We start from the raw sequence: 24,350 nt of genomic DNA on the forward strand, positions 1-24,350 counted from the left end.
TCACGATAGCCTACTGCCGGGTCGCCGTCCTCGTGCAACTCTGTTGCAGGCCCATGTTGTTTTCGACAACAATTTCTCAAGCTTCAGCGTCTGGTTGGTAAGGTTATCGTGCTCTCTTCCCAAGCTCCTCGAGCTGGGCTACACTCTACCCACTGTCATGCAACCTGCTTGCCAACGATATTCGGCGGGCAGCAAACAAACTGACTTGTCTGACACGGTTTAACTTTCACTTAAGCCTCCTTACATAATTCCTGCTGATTTTATAATCCTTGCGATTTGTGCTGTAAATTGCTGGCCTGCACCACGCTGCCGTTGAACCCAACCCTGTATTAAGACCTGTTTAATTGATGTTCTACACTCACTGTGGTTATCTCGATGTCTACCTTGGTTGAGCGTCGTCAAACCAGTTGTCTTTTTGTGTAGCCTCTTAATATGCCTCGCTGCTCGTTGGGCTGCATAGGCTTTAGGCTAGGCTACTCGTCTGCTGGACCTTCGGTTCAGGTATCACTCCTTGTGCATGGCTGCGGGAAGCCAGTTCATCGTTGCATTCATTTAATCATCTGGGATTGCGTCCCATACCTTCTGGTAGGAAGTCTACACGGCCTTCCTCAGGTGATTCTCTGCATGCACTTGCCGTTGCTCAAACTACTCTCAGCTACCGCTGATCTGTGATGTCCCAGGTATGCCGTGACGTCCCCTACGTTCTCAGCTATCTGGGTTCTCAATTTTGGGGGGTCTTACACCAAAGCCCGAACCAAAATGACGGCACGCCGGCCCATGGTCATCAATTGCCAGTATGTCACACAAGCTATTATCTAGGCAATAATAGGTGTTTTCTTTTCAATGCCCGTATTATGTCAGTGTTCATGAGCTGACACCACAGTGTGGGCTCATGCCCACATGGTTGAGCTTTTAATTAAGAAGCTGTGTCATTTGTGTATGTAACATATCCTTCTAGCGTCTTTTGTATGTTTAAAATGTCTTTTCTGATTCCGTATCGTGTATTGGGTTCCTAGGAATTCTATGGCAGGCCTCACTTTGCTCACTGCCCACCAGTGGGTCGCTTCAGCACTCCATATATTGGTTTTAATGGTTACCGGCTGTTCATGATTATGTCGGCAATTTTACATTTTGCTAGTTGTGGTTTAAATGGTGCCCTATGCTGGAAGTTCGTTGATCACGACTACCAACGTAGCCGTTGGCTGGTTGTTTTACCGATGACGATGCTACATGTCGCCTGTCTAACCACTCCTTCCTTCTCGCAGGTCAAACGGAGCGGTCCATCATCACTGGCAGACTCAAGTCTCCTTCAGGCCAACGCCGCGCCCTTCATGCACTCTCTTTAGACACAACGGGTCTCTGCGTATCCACGTGATTTCAGCCCATCTAGTCATGCCATCAGTCACATTGATTGCTGACTCGAATTGCCGTTTTAGCAGGATCCTCTGCAAATGTGTGCTCTAATTTCTATTCTCCTATTTTGCCTTGGCTGTTTTGTTTTTGGCAGATATGCTCACCCGAAGTGATCGCGCCAGGGAGGACGTGCAAGTTCCTTTTACATTCTCCTCTCAATCTTTAATTGCTAACCCCTGCAGGTGCATCATGCCTCCCCTCTTCCGTTGAGGGGATGCAGTTCGTCAATGGAGAAGCAGTTCCACATATCACACTAACATCTACTTTCTTACAGGGATGGCAGTGCCGGTTCACAGAATCACGCAATCGTGTGGATCATGTTTCCAGTTCATACTGGAGGGGGGTCATCCCTCAGTCTTCACAAATCTCCCGAAGGCCAGCGCTTTCGAGGATATCTCCTCTTGTAGCACAGCTTAAAACTAGCCTTCCTAATCCCAGCACTTATCACCTGTCTAGAACTGACTCTTGACTGTGTAAAACAGGCACTCACTGATGCACTTTTCGTTATTGTGCTCTACCTTGTAAATTGTTTTTAATTGCACTGGCATTGTGGGAGAATTGTTTTAGCTTTAACCTGTTTGCTGTCACGTTGGTCTAGGTTGCCCTAGACGCTGGTTGCCCAGCTCACTGTCCAGGTTGCCTTGGACGCCGGTTGCCCGGCTCATGACGCTCGTCTAGGTTGCCCTAGACGCTGGTTGCCCAGTTTGGTCCAGGTGGCCCTGGATGCCGGTTGCCCGGCCGTCATGTCTGTCTGGGTTGCCCTGGACGCTGGTTGCCCAGCTCATGGTTCAGGATACCGCTATACGGTCAATGTTAACTGCCTGATTCCAGACTCGACGCAATTGGATGACACTACGTCTGTCATCTGTTTAGATCGCCTCTGGCCCGCTATATCAGCTACACATATATTGGTTCCCCGCGATGCAAGGGGCAAAAGTTACGTGCATCATACTCCTTGCCAGACTCGAGTCTCTCCCTGAGCAAACGCTTCCGTGAGAACTCTGGATTCCCAGGGTACATTGTCAGTTGCTTTGATTAAAAATGTCCTGGCCACATGGAATGTCACGTGAATGCACACCCCTCCACTCACTCAGGGGCCAGTGCTTGGCGCATGACTAATATAATTTCTGCATCCAGTTGGGCGATATGTATTGCTTATTCTCTCCTCATTGCTACCTTTACTCATTGTCTCTCCAGCAGCCAGTTCTAAACTGTACTATCCTGTCACAGTGGTGCAGCTGGTATAGCAAGCTCGTGTTAAGTCATTCTCAGAGCTCCTCTGCACTCTGAGATGCATAAGCACCATGGTGGTACCCCAGCACTCATCTGTTCGTTGTCTCGTCATATTTCAGTTACATATGTTTCTTCCTCCTGTCACATACAGGCATGAATTGTCCTGAAGTCCTTTGTCTACGTCGCAAGGTCATGCTTCCCTCGCATTACTGATGCTGCTCATCTTATTTTGGGGGGCTTTCCAAGAGCAGGTGCTAAGGTGTAGCTCACACGCATCCATCTTGGCCTTGGGTCTGCAGCTCAATGCATTCATCTCACTCTAGCCGCCGCAGGTGAGCTATCGAACCAGAACACACATCTGGCTTCACAAGCACTAGTCTTCTACAAAACTAGTCATAATGCTTATCTATCCTAAATATTAAACCACATGACTTCGATGCGAATATACTCAAGCACCCATATCAACTAACTCATTGCTCTGGTCCCAAGCATCTGCAACCACAAGCTCTATTCCCCTGCATTGATCCTGAGTACATCATGTTTAACCTTTTAACCCTAACCATGTTTTGCTTCCCTGGTCCCCGTTCACTACCTTAAACTACGGCTCACACTTTACCTGATTTTCAGCAGCCATCTAGCTAACGTGCTGCTTAAATGTAACCTCTCTTCAAAGAGGTTCACTTCTCACTCATTCCGCATCGGCGCAGCCAAGACTGCCAGCCAAAAAGGGCTATCCACGTCATCCATCAGGATGCATCAAACTAACTCCTCTTGACATTTTCGATGCTCAGAAGTTGCTCTCCCATGTTAACTCAGGTACCTCTTTTACCTTCACAAATCCTGGTGGCGGTGGTTAAATTCTGGCATTCGCCTTGCACTAATCGCTGAAACATATTGGGGCCCAGCATGCCGGTAGCTTGTGGTGATTTAGTCTCAGCCATGGGCATGTTGCCCTTTTCTGGTTGGTTGCCCAGTTCGGTCCAGGTTGCCCTGGATGCCGGTCCCCCGGCCGTCACGTTGGTCTAGGTTGCCCTAGACGCTGGTTGCCCAGCTCGCATAAGCACTAAAGTCCAGGTTGCTCTGGATGCCGGTGGCCTGGCTCGTCACGATGTACTAGCTTGCTAGGCACTGGGCGCCCAGATCGTGAAGTGCTTATGGTCCAGGTTGCCCTGGACGCCGGTTGCCCGGCCGCCGCATTGGTCTAGGTTGCGCTAGACGCTGGTTGCCCAGCTCGTCAAGCTTCTAAATCCCACTAAAGCGAAAGCATGCTGCGGGCCCCACTACAACCCTAGGTTTATGGTTAACACCTAGCTACTTTAAAATTCTGTCGGGGTTGCCTTGGACGCCGGTTGCCCGGCTCATGACGCTCGTCTAGGTTGCCCTAGACGCTGGTTGCCCACGTTGGCACAACGTCTTCACCCCGGCCCAGTCATGCTGTTTAATTCATCTTGTATGTATACTAATGTCTCTGCTCCTCTCAGAACCAGATTACTGAGTCACCGCCCTGGCGGGCATCACTCATCCTTTTGGGGGTAGGCTCCCCGCCCCTGCCTTCATCCATCGGCAGGAGACGAGATCCTCTCATCGCTGGACGGATCCGAGACGGGGCCTACGCCAAAGACTGTTACCTATTCAGGACTCTATCATGCTTGCATCCAAGCCGTTCCTTTACTAATTAAATTGTTAACTGATTCTATTCTGTCTACTGAGTCTTTCTGGTAGAAATGATAGCTTCAGCGAAAGTTCTACTAGGAAGACTCGTAGTGTAGCTTACTCCTCCCATGCTTACACGGAGCCAATCTTAGCGTTGCCTACTTTCGGGAAAGCCCCGCAATCTGATCATTCACTCATTCAATCAGCGCTAGCCTATAGGAATTCAGTGGGCTCTTTAAATATGTACCACCTAACACTGCTTCTGCTTCTCAGTACGCTGACTTTGACGTCCCCTCCACCTCCCCTCCAGCCACCTCTGCCAGCAGTCCACGTCCATCGGGCACGGTCTGCCTACCACATCTTCCTTCAGCCACCGCCACCAGTTGGTCCCCGTCTCGTCGTGGGGGGGGGGGCTCCCCACCCCTGCCTTCATCCATCGGCAGGAGACGAGATCCTCTCATCGCTGGACGGATCCGAGACGGGGCCTACGCCAAAGACTGTTACCTATTCAGGACTCCATCATGCTTGCATCCAAGCCGTTCCTTTACTAATTAAATTGTTAACTGATTCTATTCTGTCTACTGAGTCTTTCTGGTAGAATTTAAGTCAATGGTTTGGTGAGGATGATAAATGCATACTTTGCTCATGTGTGGGCATTCTCCACCATATCCTATCAGGGTGCAAGGTAAGTCTCACCCAGGGGCGGTATACGTGGCGTCATAACCAGGTATTGAAGTGTGTGGCAGCGGCAATAGAGGATAAAAGGAGAGAAGTCAGTTCATTAGCAGTTAGTAAAGGGGTAAGGCAAATTAACTTTGTACGTCAGGGGAATAAACCTTGTTCCGTGAGGCCAGGTGTAAAACCAGCCAGTTGAAAAATGGGGCGGGCTGGGAAATGAAGGTTGATCTTGGCCAGCAGATGGCGGTACCTCCACATATAGTGAGTACTAAGCTACGACCCGACATAATTCTATGGTCTGATTCAGAGAAGATAGTTTACTCAAAGATGGTTGATTACGAAGATACTTCATGAGAGGCCATTTCCTGTCCCTGGAAATGTATGCAAATAGGGTAGCAGTACACGCCCCCGCACATTTATGCAGTGATCGGGCTCTCTTTTTTAACATTGAGGTCTATGGCAGAATCCAAGAATTTCCCAGAATTTGTCAAAGCCTTATTTTTCTGAGCAATGGATGCACATTTCTGACACGGTATCATGATCTCCAAACCCTTCTTACTATTTCAGTAGAATGTCGTGATAGTATGACCCTCCAGTCGGGAGAAATAGTATAGTATGACCCTCCAGTCGGGCTCCTGTCTGGCGTGGAACCGAGGCGTTCAAGCCTAAGACATACGTCAGTGACACGCCCCTGTGCAGGCGGGAACTGAACCAGAGCCCGTCTCTGACTGAACTCCACTTTGCCCTCATAGACATGAACTAGGACGACCCATCTTGCTACGCATTCATTATCTTTGGTTTACTTCATTGAACTCACTGTTCCTTGGGAAGACAGAGTGGAAGTGGCCAATGAGCTGAAGAAAGCTAAATACACTGAAATAGCAGAGGAGGCAGCTAAGCGAGGTTGGAGTGAACGATTAAGGCCTATTGAAATCGGTGCACGTGGGTTTGTGGCCAGATCTGCTATTGGCTTGCTGTCTAAATTGGGCATTTGTGGTCGAAGTCTAAGGCAGGTGGTTAGTAACATGTCTTTAGCAGCAGAACGGACAAGCGAATGGTTGTGGGTAAGGAGAAGTTACCCTTTCTGGGGCGCAAGCTAAGGTAAGCTAACTGGCTAATTTGTTTTGTGTTTGTGATGGGCTGTGCCTAGGTTGATGGTTGGTTGGCCAGGGTTTTTATGGCTATGGTTCAGTCCACATCAACGGGACGGACCAACCTAGCCAACCTTGACCATGCCTGGGCTGGTTAAGAGTATTTTGGGTATTGGATATTTCAATGTGGTAATATGGTGGCAGCATGGAGGGGAGTGTCTCCAGGACGCTGGTTTCACTGTTAAGCCTTCATGAGGTGTCGTGGGCCTAACTTAACGAAACATCGGGGAATGAGGGTGCCCACTTGATAACCCCAATGACATGCCACATACTATAAACTGCTGTTGGATGGGCCATTTGTACTGTGTTTGTGACCATTTGTTGGCGGATTTGTGGGTAGTGTGCTTTTTGAAATTAAACTTGAGCAGGGGCTTCTTAATGTGTTTTTACCTTGGATTTTGGCACAAGGGATTTTAACATCTAATCCTGTATATTAATGTAAAGTTGTACAGTTTTACAGATGTTATCAGATGTTATCGCGGGCCACCAGAAATGTTTCCGCGGGCCGCCATTGGCCGCACTTTGAGAACCTATGTCCTACAACAAGAGTCCTATGGAATTGTTTTGTTAGGAGAATGAAGCCATACAGCCCTTCTATGTAATGTTTTAAATGACTGTTGTGTGTGTGCTGAGTGTGTGACTGTGTGTGTCTGTGTCTGTGTGTGTGTTTGTGTGTGTGTGTGTGACGGGGATGGGGGTTATGGATCCTGACACTGAAAATAACTGAAAATAATTATTCGATAGTCTTAGAAATGGGGATTTTAAAGTATGCTACAATAAGTTTAGGTATTGGGGCTTTGGTCTAAGCATTCAATTTTAGTGTGTAAGCAATGGGCAAAAACTGTAAGTGATCCATTCTTAATCCATAGGCTTTAAAATGACTTCAATCCACCCTTTGCAGCTATAGCAGCATCAGGCCTCTGTGCAGTCGTACTTGTCTGACCTCATTGTGCCAAGTGTAAAGTTTGGTGGAGGCGGGATTATGGCGTGGGGTTGTTTTTCAGGAGCTGGGCTTGGCCCCTTAGTTCCGGTGAAAGGAACTTCCGCATACCAAGAGAATTTGGACAATTCCATGCTCCCAACTTTGTGGGAACAGTTTGGGGGTGACCCTTTCCTGCTCCAACATGAGTGTGCACCAGTCCACAAAGCAAGGTCCATAAAGACATGGATGGCAGAGTCTGGAGTGGATGAACTTGACTGTAGGGAGTTGAGACGGAAGAGTTGAAGCTAATAGCTGCAAAAGGTGGACCGACGTCATATTACGTAACGTCTGTCATTTTCCTTTTAATTGTAAAGAGCTGGATAAAGCTTCGCTACATCATTGTTTTTGAACTACGTCATTGTTTTTGAAATCTGTTGACAAAGTTGCCCCAGAAAAATCTGTCAGAATTAAATGCAGAACAGAGCCTTGGATGAATTCTGACATATAAAGATAAGAAATGATTATTTTAACAAATTTAGGAAGGCTAAAGATGAGCTGATATTTAGTGAGTATAAGAAACAAAGAAATGAGGGCAACCGAATGATTAAGAAAGCCAAGACAGGGTTTTTCAATGACAAGATAGAGGAGAATAGGAACAACCCTAGAAAGTTATGGAAGGCACTAAAACTGTTAGGATACAGCAACAAAGTGAAGACAAAATCTTTCAACCTGAGTTTGGATATAGGAGGCACTGTTATATCGGACAAATTAAAAGTAGCAAATAGTTTAAACAAATATTTTACAACCATTCACCACTTTGGTGAATAAGTTGCCCAGTCAATCAGGGCTGTATGGGGAAAGTCATGTGCAGGCTTTTTATCAACAGAAGGGAGTCCAAGCAGAAATGTTTTCTCTTGTAAAAGTAACAAATGAAAACATTCTAAGTAAGCTTAAAAATCTCAATCCTAGCAAGGCAACAGGTCTTGATAATATTCCCACAAGATTCATACAAGATGCTGCAGAAACTATTTTCCTTGCATAACACATATAACCAACCTGTCCATAGAACTAGTTAGTTTCCAATTGAGTTCAAATTCAAAAGGGCGGGAGTAATTCCTTTATATAAAAAGGGAAGCAAAGTAGATCATGGAAAATATTGTCCCGTATCCATTTTATGTTGTCTGTCCAAAGTCATTGAAAGGGTTGTTCATAAGCAAATAGATAACTACTTATCATCACAATCTTCTGTACGAATTCCAGTCAGGATTTAGAAAATCTCATTCTACAGACACTTGCTTACTTTACTTAACAGATTACATTAATATAAAAAAAAAGTGGAGGAAGGGAAATACTGTGGCATGGTTATGTTGGACCTCCAAAAAGCGTTTGACACTGTGAACCACTGTATTCTTTTAGTCAAACTTAGAGCCTTGGGTTTTAACTCTGCATCTCTATGTTGGTTCCAGTCTTATTTGGGGGATAGGGAACAAGATGTGAGTGGTACTATATCAACTCCTCTTCCACTTACATGTGGGGTCCCCCAGGGAAGCATCCTAGGTCCGTTATTTGTTCTGCTGTATATAAACGACATGAAGTCAGCATGTGATTGCAATCTGTATCTTTGCGCGGATGATTCAGCTCTTTTAGTGTCTCATCGCAATAAAGCAGAAGTAGAGAAATTACTTAGTTCAGAAATTCAGAAAGTCAGCTTTTGGTTATCTGAAAACAAACTGTCTCTTCATCTCGGTAAAACTGAATCAATACAGTTTGGATCAAATGATAAGCTAAGGAAGTCACCTGGATTCAGTGTGGTAGTTGCTGAATCTGAAATAACAACTAAGGAATCAGTAACTTAGGCTGCATACTTGATAATAAATTATCTGGGGAGTGCATGGCTCTAAAAGTTCTGTTTAAAGTAAATCAGAAAATAACATTTCTAGCTAGAATATCCACATTAATAGATAGACAAGCTCTTGAGATTCTTGCTGGGGCCCTAATACAATGCCACTTTGATTATGCCTGCACTTCATGCTACACAACCATTCCTAAGATTTTCAAACAGAAGCTGCAGACATCCCAAAACAAATTAGTGAGGCTTATTCTTAAAATACACCCATACACACACCTAAACCCGGCTCATTTTAGTAGCCTTAAGTGGCTCAAAGTAGAGGATAGAGTAACATATATAAAAATGTGTATGGTACATAGAATAATTAAAAATGAAGTACCTACATATCTTTGTAATTATTTTTCTCGGGTAAATGCTGTTCACAGTTACTCAACAAGCGGTAGTACCACTGACTTTGTTCTATGTAGATTTAAAAGTTGCATGGGTAAGGGCTCTTTTCTGTATTCAGCAGCCATCATATGGAATGGGTTACCAGCAGCATTAAAGTCAACAGACAATACTGATCATTTTAAGTCATCCCTAAAGAGCTGGCTGAGCAGTAGACAGTAGTATTGTTATTAGAGTTACATGCACTGTATGTACTGTACTTCCTTCTCTGTTGTATGTTGTATGTCTGGGGATGTTTGGTCCTCTCCATGTTACCATGTTTTATTTTTGTTTTATTCCTCCACACACCACCAACATAATTACATTCACTTTAAGACATATGCCTTCACCCTACACCTGCAAACACTGACACACACCACAAAATGCACACATTTTAAGGACCACAATGGAAAAAAGCCCTGTGGCTTTATTGTGTTTACCCTTTTGACTGATAATTGTACAAAGTCATTTTATTAATTTATGTATTTATATAAGAATCATCCTTTGTACAAATACATCATGTCAACAAAGATTTTCAATCAATCAATCAATCATTTCAAATGTGCTTTCATCTGATCTCCAAGCTAATTGTTTGTAGCTATGTAATTCAAGTTTGAATGTGTGCGTATATATTTTTATGATTTGTCATCTATTTATCTGGCCTATGTCTAATGCTGTGTCCGACTTTGTTCCCCCCAAATGAGCAGTATCCCCTACAGATGGTAGTGGTTAAGGTGTGCACTGTGCAGGTCGCTCTCTGATCACATACTTTTGCCACTCCCTGAGAAAACCACCCAAGTGAATAACTCTTTTGACACACATGTAATGCTAAAGAAATAACAAAACATTTATTTTGTTCCCAACAAAATACAGTGTTGCAATGTTATGAATATCAAAATCAGTCTGAACTATCAAGACTATTCGACTTATTCACGCAGCGGCCATTATAAACCAAAACGAGACTACAGGGTACACAACCATAGGATTGTTGTGTTCTATACATTCGCCAGTAGGTGGCGAAAATGCAATGATGATATAATAAGTGTAAACTGTAGCCTCGTTTTGGTTTACACAATGGCCGCCGTGTTAATAAGATGAATACATTTGGAAAAAACGGTCCTAAAACAGGACTAGTGTATGGGGTCATACTATACCCTCTACAGAAGACATGGCTTAATGAATAGTCCCTGTAACATCAAGTAGTTAGCTGATTTAACATGTGGAAAGAGCTCCCTCCTCGGTGTCAACTCCCTCTCGTGAGAGTTTTCATACAGCCGAACACACAGGCTTTCCCTCCACTAAGTACCACACCTCATTGTGCCTGTCTGTCATCTTCATAGGGCTGGAATACACACACACACACACACACACACAGACACACCGAAATGTAAAACGAATTTTTCACAAATCCAGTTTTTCAATCCTGTCGAATGGTTTGCTTCATACCTGTTATAGCCAACATCATAGTGGAACCCAGTGGTGTAGGACGCACCAGCAGCACGCAGAGCCATCCTCAGCGCACTAGACTGCATCCTTGAGGAAATAAATGACATCCAGCCCCCATAGCTCTTCACATAAACCTGCATTGAAGGCGTCTCACTGAGGTAAACCTATGGAGCGAAGGTTATGCAAACATTAAAGGAATTTTTTTTACCTTAAAATAACATCTCCAAAATCATTTTGATGGCACATAAACTCTTAAAGGGCAAACAGCACTTCTGCTACACTTTGAGCAGGTCTTGTCGCATGTAAAACAGCCATAAGAGGTTTGGTGTTCGGTTAGGAACACTGCCCTACTGACTACTGTCGGTGCATTCCCTCTAAATTGCATTTGAGTTTGCATTCATACTTTGTTGCAAAAAATGCATATTTAGTTTATTATTGTGGTTGTAGGGGGACCCCGAGACCAAATCTTCTTAGGTGCTGCTTTAAAACATATTTCCGTACACCTGTTAACAAATTAGTGTTCTGTCTCTTCATGATTACTGTTGCTGCTGCTGGTGCACTATGACAAATAGCTCATGCTGGAGGTCACAAGTTCCCACTCAGCAATCGGTCATTCAGAGGAATAACATGTCATGTCATGTCTGTGCAGACGTACGCTGCTTTCAGTGGGGTTGGGAATAGGAGTCTGTTTGAGCTGGAAGGTGGACGGCAGCAGGAAGCTAATGGTAAAGCCTGATGACTGCAACATGCTTCTGCTGTCCGGGCCTTTGATGATAACGGGCGCAGTCATGTCAATCTTCATGCCTGTGGAATGAAAACACTGTGTTGCTGAATTTGTTGATCAGATGCAATGATTAACTTTAATCACCTGTCCATCCTCTCTATATTTCACATTCACTTCTTGACTCTCCTTCTGTCTCTCTCTCTCTCAAACACACAAACACACACACACAGCGAGAGAGAGATAGAGAGAGAGAGAAACAGACAGACAGACAGACTAACACACACACACACATACACACACACACAGCAGCTCACCAGCATCATTGGATCCCATGATGTATCTGAAGAGTTTCCAGAAAGCTTTGCTGATGGCCATTTCCATGAAGGCGGATTCCACGTCGACAGACACCCATTTGGTCTCCTCGTACCTGCGCACCTGAAACACAACGAGTCACTTTCTCTGTCCCCCATGCAGGGACATCAGCCAAGCTGAAGCCTGGTCCACTCAAGCTCCTAAACCTACTCCTCTGAGCTTTGAGATCTGCCAGGTGTACAATGGTAGGTGTCAACAATGACCACAGTTATTGTGGAAAATGACATACCTCATAGCCGTTCCCAGTGCAAGTGAGGTTATACAGAAGACATTCCTTTGACTCTGTGCAGAAGCTGGACTCACTAGAATCACTGAGGAGGATACAAAATCAATTGTTGTAAACATCAAACTCTGTGGAGCTGACAGCATCATGTATTGTTTGTGGATTGAGAGCAGTTGTTGACAAACATACCCAACTTTGGCCTCCACTGCCAGGGCGAACACAAACACAACTATTCCTGCTACGTAGACCCTGGAACAGATGACAGTTGTGAAATAAACAAGAAAAAAGGCAGCTCTTAACATAAAAAGTCAAATTCAACATCAATAATTTGCAACAGCCTTTAAGTGAGCCTAAAAATGCTTGTGGTGTTTCATGATTATGTTGTGACGCATCACTAATGATGCATATAAACATCTTAGTTGATAGATACTCATTTAAACTTTTGTAAAAAAAACACAAATAGTGGTCTGAATTTGTATTACTCACATTTTCTCCAGTGGGTGTCGTTAGCCTGGGAGAAGTTTTGTTTATTTTTGTCCTCCAGTCTTCCGCTATTTAAAGTTCCCCCAGGTTATGAAAGTGCACTGCCTCCACCCGGACTCCACCCATCCTCCCATCCCTCGGTCATGTAATACTTGTATAAGCGTAGCCAACGCAGTTTACACACAGGCTTTTCAAAGAAGTTAAATACTCATCAAAGACGTTAGATTGCACGTTAGGTAACTTTTCTGTCCATAATAAACAAAGTCAGGCTCATGATTTTCTCTAGGTAACACTCCCTGTTCAAAAATGTCACATACACAAAGACCTCCACAATCAGGTTATATTTCTTCCCATGGCCATCTATTTTTTGGTTAGTTGATTTGTTCACAGGATTTCACACAAACTGGGAAAGAGAGATTTTGTGAAAATCTAAACCAATTTTCATGAAATCTTAGTAGTGAGGAGCAGCATGAGCAGCAAGGTAAAAATAAAACCTTACATTTGGGAGCAGATCTGACTAACTGGCTGTCGGCACACATTTAGTTTAGCTTTTGCTGAGATGAGTATTACTTTAACTTCCCCTTATGCTCAGATAAAGTATCAAAGGGGACTGAGGTATGCACTCTACCAAGTGTAATAGTTTGTTTATTGCTACTGAAAACTGGATGAAAACATAATTCAGGTTTATAGTCCAAGTATACTTGCGTATACCAGGAATTTGGTCCCTGCACTTATCCCATCTGTGAATTAGTGAAACACACACAGCACACAGTGAACACACAGACACAGTGAGGTGAAGCACACACTAACCCGGAGCAGTAAGCTGTCTTGCTACAGTGGCGCACAGGGAGCAGTGAGGGTGGTGTCTTGCTCAAGGGCACTTCAGCCGTGGATGTGGGCATAGGAGAGCCGTGCTCAACCACTTCCCCCACCCATATTTTTCCTACTGATCGGGGATCGAACCAGCAACCCTTCTGTTTCAAGCCTGAAGCCCTAACCAGTAGGCCATAGCTGCCCCAAAACATATACATAACACATAGCCAATAGCTTGTCTCTTAGCCTCCCTCATCAAACACCAAAATAAGACTTGTGTATGAGTATGAAAGAACACCTTTCAATTGGGGAATTCAGTCTTCTGGTCAAGTCAAGTCTAGTCAAGTTTATATAGTATTTCATACACAAAGGGCATTCAATGTGCTTTACATAAATAAAAGCAAACAGTAATAGCTAATAAAAACATAGAAGGGCAATAGTCAAAGAATAGTTTACTAATTAAACATTAGAAAACATAAGACACAAGGTAGAATCATTCAGAATTTGTAACTCTGTAAAGGTAGCAGAAAGCATCTAAAAACAGTTTGGTCTGAAGTCTAGATTTAAAACTGGCTACAGATGGGGCCTTTTTGATGTCATCCGAAAGTTGGTTCCAGAGCTGAACCGCATAGTAGCTAAAAGCTGCCTCACCACGTTTAGTTCTAACAGCAGATTTTACTGAGTCTTCTGGTGCCATGAGACTATCAAAAAAGATTCAAAAAAAGACACAAAGACACAGAAGGTTAGAGGGCTGTCAATATTAAACGTGATGAATGATTTTTGTGAACTAACTAGTCTGTTGCAGTGCCGTAGCCTACCGTTGAACTCTTAAGAGGACTCTGAACTTGGAACACGAGTGGCTAGTTGTGGTGTGCACCTGTGCTCCTCTCTCAGCCTCGCACACTGCAGGTGTGGGACAGTTGCTCGGCTACAAGGCCATTTCGCCCAGGAGCTCAGACAAAGGTGAAAAGAGTCCCATGGGCCCAGGAGTTTCGACACCGCTGCCGTGTGAGTGAGGTGCAGGGTAGCACGAGCATAATCAGTTTCTGTCTCCTGCCCTTTAAGGCAAACCCCATAATCACCGGGCTTCAGACCTGTCGTTTAACTACCTTTTGAGAAGGTGAGGACTCTCTATTGTTCCCTTCCTTCTCACACCAAGTGTAATCCCTGAGAGGAATGCTATTCTCTACCAGGACAAAGGGTCAGCTTCGTCCCACCCATGCAATATTGCAACCTAGATCTCAGAGCACCCAGACACACAAGAGACCACATGGGAAAATAGCATTTGTATTGCAAAGTATACATTCCTTTCCCCCATCAATCCAAAACATGCATCTGCATGGGAAACTTTTAATTAGGTGATACAGAATGAAACTAATAGGGATATACCCCTAACAACAAATAAGGCACATGTCATTTCTCTTTGCAGCCATTATATAATTGCACGCAATGTCTCACCAGCCACCCCACAAACCCTATCTTTTGTAATCACTCTGACAAACAGAGGTGTCCCATAATGAAGGTGTGGTGCTCATGTTTATGAGATTAACCCTGGGCGCATTAAGTGAATTACAAAAACAGTCATTAAGAAAGCACATTTCTATCTGAGGTGAACTTCCACAGAACATTCATTACATTGAGTTCGTCCACTGCTTTGTGCAAGTGTAATAGTCGTATTGGATTTAGGTTCCTTTGTGTTGCAGGACAAAGAATAGAAGACTGGCCCAGGGGTCTCATCTTTCAGTGGGCTGGGCAGTGTCTCACATTGTCATAATAATATTATAACATTATACTTCTTAGACCATTTTTCTTTAGACAAATTCATATAAACATGGACACTGATAAAAATACACAATTTTGTATTGAAATCTAGCAAGTGTAAACAAAAGAAGAGGGGTATGACAATAACCTGAAAGCCGTGAACAAACTGTATGACGGATAAAATGGTCACTGCTTAATTCTTGCATAGAAGAACATACAGAAGGTATGATGCGATATTTGGTGGGAGCACAGAAATCTGTCATTTAATGTTTTGACAGGATTTTTGCACTGTTCCCTGATTACCTAGAGCTGTGTGAAGAAACGTATAATAATGTGTTTAAGACGTACCATGTGTGACTTTCAAGCCACAGACAGCGAGATGACTATTAGCTGCAGCATACGAAAGCCTCATCGTCTCTATCTGATATTGCCTGTGCTACTGTCGGACTCTCCCCCCTCCTCATCCTCCTCCTCCTCCTCGGTGTCCTCGTAGATGACGTCCTCCAGGTCGTCGCGGACCAGATCGTACAGGTCCAGGATGATGCCCTGGCTCAGGCAGGTGTTGACGGTGGAACCAGAGCTGATGTGCGTGGCGCTGGCGTTCACCACGCGGGGCTTGCGGTTCTGCTGGCGACTGCGGGGGTGGACGCACTCAGTCCCTGGAACGTGTGGTTCTGCAAGAACAGAGACCAGCAGAAGGAGGTTAGAGAGCCAAACCCAAGTGTATATTTACTCAACATAGATGATTTTACACATGTAACAATGTCAAACACAAACATAGTGGGTTTTAACACAAGGTTTTAACCTAATTTAAATTTAAGGGACCAAAGTGCAAAGTCTATCATCATGGTAAGTTCTTGTGTATGAACTCCAGCTATCGTGTTGAATATGGGAGCACTGAGCTGACTCTAAGGTCTTGCTTGTGGTGTTAAATTACCAAATTGATTTTGCCTCGTTATTAAATTAGCTCTAGCTGGACTTACTTACGACTTTGCCCTTTGCCTATCATTTGAATTAGGGCCCAGAATGTTAATCATTATGTTTTTACTGTAAGTATATACCAATAGTTGACAAAAGTTACATAACACCATTACTACATAGGTAAATTCAAAGTGTATCTGAAGCACAGTGATGGGCAAACTACTTAGAGAATGTAGTGAGCTAAGCTACCAGTTACTACAGTGCCCTCCAGAATTATTGGCACCTCTGCTAAAGTTGACTAAAAACCGGTAAAAAAAAATAATCTGTTGGTGATTTATTGTCATCTCACAATAAGGACTATGACACCCCATAAAGTTGGAGAATAAAAAGCAAGGGATTTATAACCGTTTGTCTTTACAAAATCTCCCCAGATCGTAGGTTTCCTAGGTCTACACTTATGCATTCTCCTCTTTGACTTACCCCACTGTTTTTCGATGGAGTTTAGATCAGGGGACTGAGATGGCAATGTCCGAAGCTTGATTTTGTGTTCAGATCTGGACGTTAGTTTTGGTTCATTGTCCTGATGAATGATCCAATCATGACCGACTTTTAGTGTCTTGGCAGAGATTGACAGATTTGCTTTAAAAATGTTCAGGTTTTTCTTGGTGTTCATGATAACCATGCACCTTAAATAGGTTCCCAAGGCCTTTGGGAATAAAAACAGCCCCACAATAGCACAGCCCCTCCACCATAATTCTCATTTGGCATGGGGTTCTTTTCAGTATAGTCATTCTTCTATGTATGCCAAACATACCTAAAGTGTTTCTAGCCAAAGATCGCAATTTTCATTTCATCTGACAATAGACCACACTTCCAGACAAAGTCACTGTACCATTCAGAAACTCCTGTCGTTTACATTGGCAATTAAATGACTGGACAGGCTTTTACCTGGCATGCTCTCTAAATAATCTATTAGCAGTGAGGTCGCTTTTGAATATTTTTTGGGGGACTTGGTGACCTCAAGATGATACCTTTGTCTGTAACTCTCCAATGGAATTCTTATGGAATTCTTTTGCCTATATCTTACCATCCTCCATACTGTATGTTTGGGCAAGATAACCATGGGTCTTTGTCAAAGCATGTTTGTCACATTTCCAGATGATTTAATTGTAAATATAGGCATTTTCAACAAAGTACCTAGTTTTCATAGACATTCTCTGACTTGTAATGTCAACGCACTTTCTTTTTATTTAAGTTTAGTGTATTATCTTGTCTTTCCGATGTTGAAAAATGACTAGAGGATTTAGATTCTGTGTGACTTTATTTTCATACCATAGTGAAAAAGAAAGTCATGAACTACAGACACTCTGATTAACTTAAATACATTGAAATTAGATAGGAAAATAGGCTTCTGTTAGGTTTTGTATATATGATTTTTCAGTGGTGCCAATAATTGTGAGCAATGTGTTTTTGTTAAAAATATTTATTTCTTGATGAGATTTTCCTTTTTTTTTCAAAATAAATTTGCTTCCCTTCAAGGTTGGATTTTTCCTATTTGTTTTCATTGTGAGATTACAATACATCACCAACAGATTATTTTTTATACCGGTTTTTAGTCAACTTTAGCAGAGGTGCCAACAATTCTGGAGGGTACTGTATATGAAATGAAGCTTAACACAAAAGCTTCCTCTAGAGTCTAGACAAAATGTAGCTAGCAAGTTACATACATTTCACAAAAGTAGTTAGGGTAACACTTTACTTGACAGTATCGACATAAGCAGGGTGCGATTTGAAAAACCAGAGGGGGGGATGATTTTGAATACGTTTGTCACACCCCCCCCCCCCAAAAAAAAAAAAGAAATGAACGAACGATTCATAGCCTAGTAATGTCATGGCTAATAATACCCTATATTAGTTTTGCCACCTTTGTAACATTTTAGTTTTAGTTTACCGTGGTGTATGACTATTTAAACAGCGAGTGTGCTTGGTATGATTATCAGCTCCTCTAATGCAGGGTAGGACTACGTTTTGACAAAAATACAAATTCACCTTGTTCTTGCCCCATCTGAAATGACTTCTCTACTTTTGCTGCCTCCATCCTTTCTGTATTTGTTGTGTAAAAAAACGTTGTATATGATGGCACTGAAGTCTTAAGTTAGTGAATTGGCGAACAGTGTTAGTTGGTAACCAAATAGCCTACACATTGCGCTACACGCTGCATAGGCTACGTGCATTCTCTCTCCTGCTGATTTGCGTTCAGTAGCCAAGTGCGTAATATTGCAAAAGTTGAAAAAATAAATGTGTTTATTGTAGCCTACAGAAAATAAATAGCCTATCATACTGTCAGTTAATTGCCTACAGTGCAGTGAAGAGTTTGGAGAGTAAAGTTATAGGGCAACTTTATGTCGGAAGTTTTATGAAAATAATTTAAGAACCAGAACATAAAGACCATGAAGCTTCTATTTCTTGCAGCTGTTAAAACACCCGCTAGATAGTTTAAATACCCACCAACATTCGTTTTTGCAGTACAGATTATTTCTAAGTTTCTAAGATATTTCTAAGTTTCTAAGATAAGTTATTTGTCTACTACTGGCTGATTTTATCTTTTTTATGTTTTTATTAATTTTGTGTAGTTTTGTGACATTCAGCAAATATCTTCTCATTTAATGTAAGTTCCTTCGGACAATAGGCCTACGTTCTACTCAGTTGTCCTCCATCTCAGTTGCATCAGTTTTCTAATTCTGAAGGTTCTAAAACATTATTATGCTTCACTGAATCCTTCTCGTTTTCTTTAATTTGTCTAGCTAACTTTTCCATTGAACCTAGCCATTTATGATGGATTACACACTCGACACTGTGAAATGTCCTGCACGATCAAGGCCAAATTAAGTTATCACGCAGCCACTGTGTCAGCAGCATCAGTGCTGACGGTGACGGTGCGTTTCTGATGTCAGATTATTATGTAGGCTAGCCTACTAGACTGTTCTCACGTTGCAGCGCTTTACTTATATGAAGTAGCATTAATCAATATGAGGGGCAGAGGGGGATAAATGTTGTCCCCCCCGACGATAAAAATAATTTAGCAGAGGTAGGGATAGGACAACCAGAGGGGGGGAAATCCTCACCATCCCCGCCTACAAATCGCACCCTGGACATAAGAGTGACATGACACTGTCATGACACATGAACCCTAACCCTAAACCTAACCCTAATCCTAACCCTAACTTGTTATGACAAAAACCAGAACAGAAACGTTATGTCATAAATGTTTATGACTTGTCTATGACACGTTCATGACAGTGTCATGTCACTCTTATGTCGATACTGTCAAGTAAAGTGTAACCGTAGGGTAGTTTACTACATCAGAAGCTACTTTGTATTTTTATAGAAAATTAACATGAACAAAAAAAGTGAACCAGCTTCATGCCAAGTCAGTGCTATTTGAATGAACTAGCCAATATAACTAAGTCAAATAGATACAGTAACTTAGTTAATAAAATAATAAAATAATAACCCTTGATTGTTACTCTCACAGCTCCGAAATCAATTTTGGGGGAAAAGGCTCCACATAATAGCAAATGGCAGGTACTGAGTGTGCATATGGCCCATGGGCATGCTCAATTTGGGCATTTCTTTGCAAGATGAACTGCAAGCTAACTTATATTCGGGGTACAATTGCAAAAGAATACACTATGGAACTATGCATGCATGCATGTTTGGATCATCATTGGACATTCATTTGGTGGATGTTTGCCTGTAAAAGCTTCACCTTCTCTTGATTATCTCACTTTAATTCCACTTGGCTGAAATTGTGGTGCTACATTTAGAAGTACAATTGGGCTACCCAGTCAGTAATGTGCAAGTTAAAACTAATACAAAAAATGTAGCAAGGCAGCTCACTACGCCGATGTGCTTCACCTCACTTTTTGTGTGTCTCACTTCACTGTGTGTTCACTGTGTGCTCTGTGTGTTCACTAATTCACGGATGGGATAAATGCAGAGACCAAATTCCTTGTATACGCAAGTATACTTAGCCTAGAAACCTGATTTACATTTACATTACAAAAGATAGATAGATAGATCAGAATGTAACACTGGCTGCATGTGATTGGTTAATTTCACTTCACCGGAGAGGTTGCACCCATTTCATAGACCCCGCCTTGACGTAGCTTCCCTCTACCTATATTGCCACCCAACTCAGGCCCTCAGTGTTGACGTAGCTTCCCTCTACCTATATTGCCACCCAACTCAGGCCCTCAGTGTTGACGTAGCTTCCCTCTACCTATATTGCCACCCAACTCAGGCCCTCAGTGTCATATTGTTCATATTGCTGCACTTCGCACTTTTTGCCATATTGCACATTGTGTTGATTTGTATACCTTTTAAATATCTATTTGCACTTGTCTAGTTGTGTCCTATGGTCAGTCTTATGTTTAATGTATGCTTGTGTGTGTCAAATCTTGTTTTAATACTGCACATTGGAGTATGGGAGAAACGCAATTTCAGTCTGCTGTGTAATAATGTACTGTTGCAATAAAGTTGAGAGCGTTGGTCAGTGTCAGCATTTGACAAGACTGCCCTCTAGTGGTCTGTCTTCATTACAACAAACTCGTACCTTGTCTGTTGTAGCAGTCTTCAGCAAGGCATCTGTGTGGGTTCTTTGTTCTTGGTCCATCGCCCATCACGTTGCGGCGAGGCGGTAAAATCTTCGTTGGGGTTATGACGGAGTGACAGCCATAGCAAGGCGAGCCCAAATCCATCCTTCCAAACCCCCTAATTATCACAAACACATATAATGTCAACTCCTATTACAATCGCTGAAGGTTTATCAGACTCTTATGAATAAAACATGCGGCGATGTAGGTGCAACGGCCAAAGGACTGGATAATTTGAGTTGCCAGTGTCCAAACCTGAAAGTGCGAGCGCAGTTGGGGCAGTGGAACTCTCCAATGCCCCACATTTTGCCCTCCGGTACAGGGTCATACTTCGTCTTGCACTTATGACAGCGGGACACCTGTTGTGAGTACATACACTCAATCATTCCACAGCGTTATTTGGTTGGGTGCCTTAAATAAAGTGTTATCTGATTGGAAAAGCAGGTCAAAGGATACACTTGTTTACTTGCTTAAGGTGCTTTGTGATATATGAGACTAGCATAAATAATATAGAGCTATTAACATTTTCTCTACAGGATTATCTAAGAAGTTTGAATAGATTCATTAGTATTTGTAGCGAATGACAATTAACCTGGTAGACAAAAAAAAAACAGACACAAAGCAATAACTAAGCTGGTAGAAACTGACCTGGGAGCAATAAAAAATGAAAACTAATAAAAAAAAGACCATCTGCATACTTTGAAAAGAATGGGTCTCTTTACTATCTTCGCAATGGTCCTGAGTATTACGTCTTGGGCACATTTCCATTGATATTAGGCAAACATTTCTCTGGAGAACTTTAATCATCAGTAGGGAAACAATCATGGCCAGCAATACTGCTCAAAACGTTGCCCAATGTTTTGCCAACGCCTTAAGGAACTAAGTAACCTTAAGTGCTAAGGAAGTGTCAGAGGAAGTGGATGTCATACTGTTTTCCTCTGTGCGACGCGGCGCCACCAGTCATTGTCACACCGCTCGCAGGCAAACTGGTGCAAGACGGACGGGATGAGGTCACGCTGCGCGTTGTCAAACATGCGCACATTCTCCTGGGTCAGGGGCAGCACACGGAGACGCTCACCGAGTTCCTGGAGAAACACACACACACACACACACACACACATGCAAAAACACACTGATGCATATAAACCACAAAGTGAAAGACATAAACATACAACAAATACACAGGTAAACATTCAAACCACAGAAACAAACACATATCTCAATCCCATTTTAAAGCTTTAGTAATGAAGATGGGCTAAATTGTGTCCACATTTGTTTACTAATCAGCAATATTATTGTGCTGGTGCACCATGAGAGAGAAGTCACGATAAAATGGCTGTTTTTTTGTCAAGGATATGACAAGGGACTTCCTCAAAATATCAGTCCAATTCTGTGTTGTGAGCAAACAAACGACAGCACATCTCTGTAGTGTACAATGTATAATCACAGTGTTATAGTGTTATTATGTTATACCTAGTGTTATAAAATTCTTCGGATAATAAAAGCATTGACGTCATAAGAGATTACCTTTATTACTTTATTAACTCACTTATAAACTCCAAATAAAATGGTTAGTAAAGAGATTGTGCCAACAAGCATGGCACAGTAGTTGTCAACTCCATTAGGAAGAGTAAGCTGTATCAGTCTGGGTTGAAAGGATGGTATTGCATTCTTCCAGCTCACTTCCCTGGCATACCTTGTCAACAGTGCTTTACTGACTACTTCGCATAAATACTGACCAGCACTGAAAAAGTGTCATGAGGCACCAGCGTTCTAAAACATGTGGCTACTTTGTGGAAAGTGAACGAAACCAAGCCAATCTAAACAAATCCCCCACCTGGATGTCCTTGTCCTCATTTGGCTGTTTGTCTGCTTTGGACTGTGGAGAGGAGAAGATAGCTTGAGATAAGTAAATAAACAGCAGAGTGTCACAGACAAAGTTCTGTATCCATCATGAAAGAGGCAGAGGCATACACCGACCTTATTACCAGACTTGCGGGATCTGTCTTGTTTTAGGGCTGCCTGAGAGGGCATGGTGTACAGCTGTCAATATCTCATGTTACTGAATTCATTACTGCTAGTGTTAACATACACAATGGCAAGAATAATCATGTGCTCATATGGTTTTATGAATGGTCCAATTTGTACATCCTGTTGTTGAGGATTCTCCTACCTGGCTGGTAGAAGAATGGGCTTGAGACCTGGCTTCGTTCTTCTCTTCAGCCTTAAGTTTCTCCACCACATGCTGCCTCAGGGTCAGATGAAGGGGGAAACTTAGTCACAATGTGAGACATCATCAGGTGCCACAGTCATATATTGTGCTGCAATACTTCTACAATACAATTTGTGTCTGTTACAATCATATACCATTTGATAATGCGTTATGATGCCATATTCTGAAGTACCTGAACACCTTACCTTAACAATGAGATCATTCTTTAAATCATGTCTGTCTTCATCGTCAAGCTCTACACAGCAAGATAAAAAAGTACATCAAGGTACAACAGCTTTGTGCTCCTATGTTGGTCATCGTAAATCAATAAGAAAACAAAACAAAAAATATATTAAAATGTAGTGGCCTTAGATATGGTACTTTAGTTGTAGGCCTGTGATTAATATCAGTGATGAATTCTCTACCTCTATCTTTCATCAGTACAATCTCCATGGCTATGCGTCGATGGTCATTGCCATAGCGGCGCATAAGCAGAGCTGCCTTGTCAATTGTAATCTTTCCATGAAATTTTTCTCTGAGTCTTCTGACACTGATTTCCAGCTGCAAAATAGATGTTTGGGTGAGACACATAAATATGACCAAGTACTTTAAAACACACTTGCTGTACCTTAGGCTACTGTAGCCTAAATGTATCTGGGTACAGAGGGGGGGTGATAATTGAGAAGATATAATATTAGGGCCTACATTTTGGCCAATGGTGACAATTCTGGGGGGAAAGTATTTTCCCTGTACCAAAATCTACGGTCATACCAGATGACATTTACAACGAAACCAACTGAAACACACTTCTCCCTCATTCAGAGGCCGTGTGCACTGTAGGCAAATGACTCAGATCGTTAAACTGTTGACCTATCGTCTTAACTAAAATAGCACACATCTCGTTGCGTGTTTATTTATTCATCATACTGTGTCCATAACTGTAACGGTGGGTGCAGTAGCATAGGCTACTTTGTTGCAGTCGGTAGTATTAGGAAGTAGCATAACATCCTCGACGACATGTTAGCCTACTGTAAAAGCTTTCCTTTGAATTCACTGAATATTCTGAGCATAAAAAGCTAACCCTGTCATTTAAAAGGAATTTAGGGAGTCACGCTTCAAATTCTCAAGTTAAATAAAATTACATTATCATACCTCCACCTCATCTTGAAGACGATTCATGTTAATATCAGTTTTAAAAAGACAAATCCCGAAGTTTTAAATAGGGCACATAGCCATGTATCAGTCGTTTTCAGCAGGTCTGTTGTTCAGATCGGATCAGTTTCAGTTTGATATCAAGACGACTGACGTAGGTTTGACTTCGATTGACCACCAGAGGGCACTCATAACTGTGACCCCACCCTCTCTCTCTCTCTCTCTCTCTCTCACACACACACAAACACACACACACACACACA

At 42.6% G+C, this 24,350-nt stretch overlaps 2 protein-coding genes across 3 annotated transcripts; both read right to left on the bottom strand.

Annotated features, from left to right (window-relative positions):
* Positions 1-10,148: 10,148 nt before the first annotated feature.
* Positions 10,149-14,512, bottom strand: LOC121705616 (heme-binding protein 2-like). Of its 2 annotated transcripts, XM_042086691.1 has the most exons (7): positions 12,577-14,512; positions 12,280-12,339; positions 12,097-12,178; positions 11,810-11,930; positions 11,427-11,575; positions 10,772-10,935; positions 10,149-10,667 (listed from the first exon to the last, which is right to left on the bottom strand). In XM_042086691.1, coding segments are annotated over exons 1-7 (654 nt in total). In that variant the 5' UTR covers positions 12,579-14,512; the 3' UTR covers positions 10,149-10,591. The 2 variants fall into 2 exon arrangements, with proteins under 2 accessions (XP_041942625.1, XP_041942624.1); XM_042086690.1 differs by having other exon boundaries at positions 12,280-14,512.
* Positions 14,513-14,659: 147 nt separating this feature from the next.
* shfl (shiftless antiviral inhibitor of ribosomal frameshifting) lies at positions 14,660-24,238 on the bottom strand. Its single transcript, XM_042086688.1, has 10 exons — positions 24,088-24,238; positions 23,361-23,496; positions 23,142-23,191; positions 22,897-22,968; positions 22,704-22,745; positions 22,561-22,602; positions 21,653-21,808; positions 20,979-21,082; positions 20,684-20,841; positions 14,660-15,821 (listed from the first exon to the last, which is right to left on the bottom strand). Exons 1-10 carry the CDS (start codon positions 24,112-24,114, stop codon positions 15,565-15,567), a joined length of 1,044 nt encoding a protein of 347 aa, XP_041942622.1. The 5' UTR covers positions 24,115-24,238; the 3' UTR covers positions 14,660-15,564.
* Between the last annotated feature and the right edge of the window lie 112 nt (positions 24,239-24,350).

The sequence above is a fragment of the Alosa sapidissima genome, chromosome 3 (assembly GCF_018492685.1).
Source record: "Alosa sapidissima isolate fAloSap1 chromosome 3, fAloSap1.pri, whole genome shotgun sequence".
Taxonomy (NCBI): Eukaryota; Metazoa; Chordata; class Actinopteri; order Clupeiformes; family Clupeidae; genus Alosa; species Alosa sapidissima.

What these genes read in the sequence shown, in the direction of transcription:
- LOC121705616 (XM_042086690.1), bottom strand. Translation starts at nt 12,392, where the DNA reads ATGTTAAGAGCTGCCTTTTTTCTTGTTTATTTCACAACTGTCATCTGT. An exon ending in GCAGTGGAGGCCAAAGTTGG is followed by an intron (nt 12,179 to 12,279) that starts GTATGTTTGTCA and finishes TATCCTCCTCAG; the next exon opens with TGATTCTAGTGAGTCCAGCT. An exon ending in GCACTGGGAACGGCTATGAG is followed by an intron (nt 11,931 to 12,096) that starts GTATGTCATTTT and finishes GTTGTGTTTCAG; the next exon opens with GTGCGCAGGTACGAGGAGAC.
- shfl (XM_042086688.1), bottom strand. Translation starts at nt 24,114, where the DNA reads ATGAATCGTCTTCAAGATGAGGTGGAG. An exon ending in AGAATGATCTCATTGTTAAG is followed by an intron (nt 22,969 to 23,141) that starts GTAAGGTGTTCA and finishes ACCCTGAGGCAG; the next exon opens with CATGTGGTGGAGAAACTTAA. An exon ending in AACTGCGCTCGCACTTTCAG is followed by an intron (nt 20,842 to 20,978) that starts GTTTGGACACTG and finishes TGTGATAATTAG; the next exon opens with GGGGTTTGGAAGGATGGATT.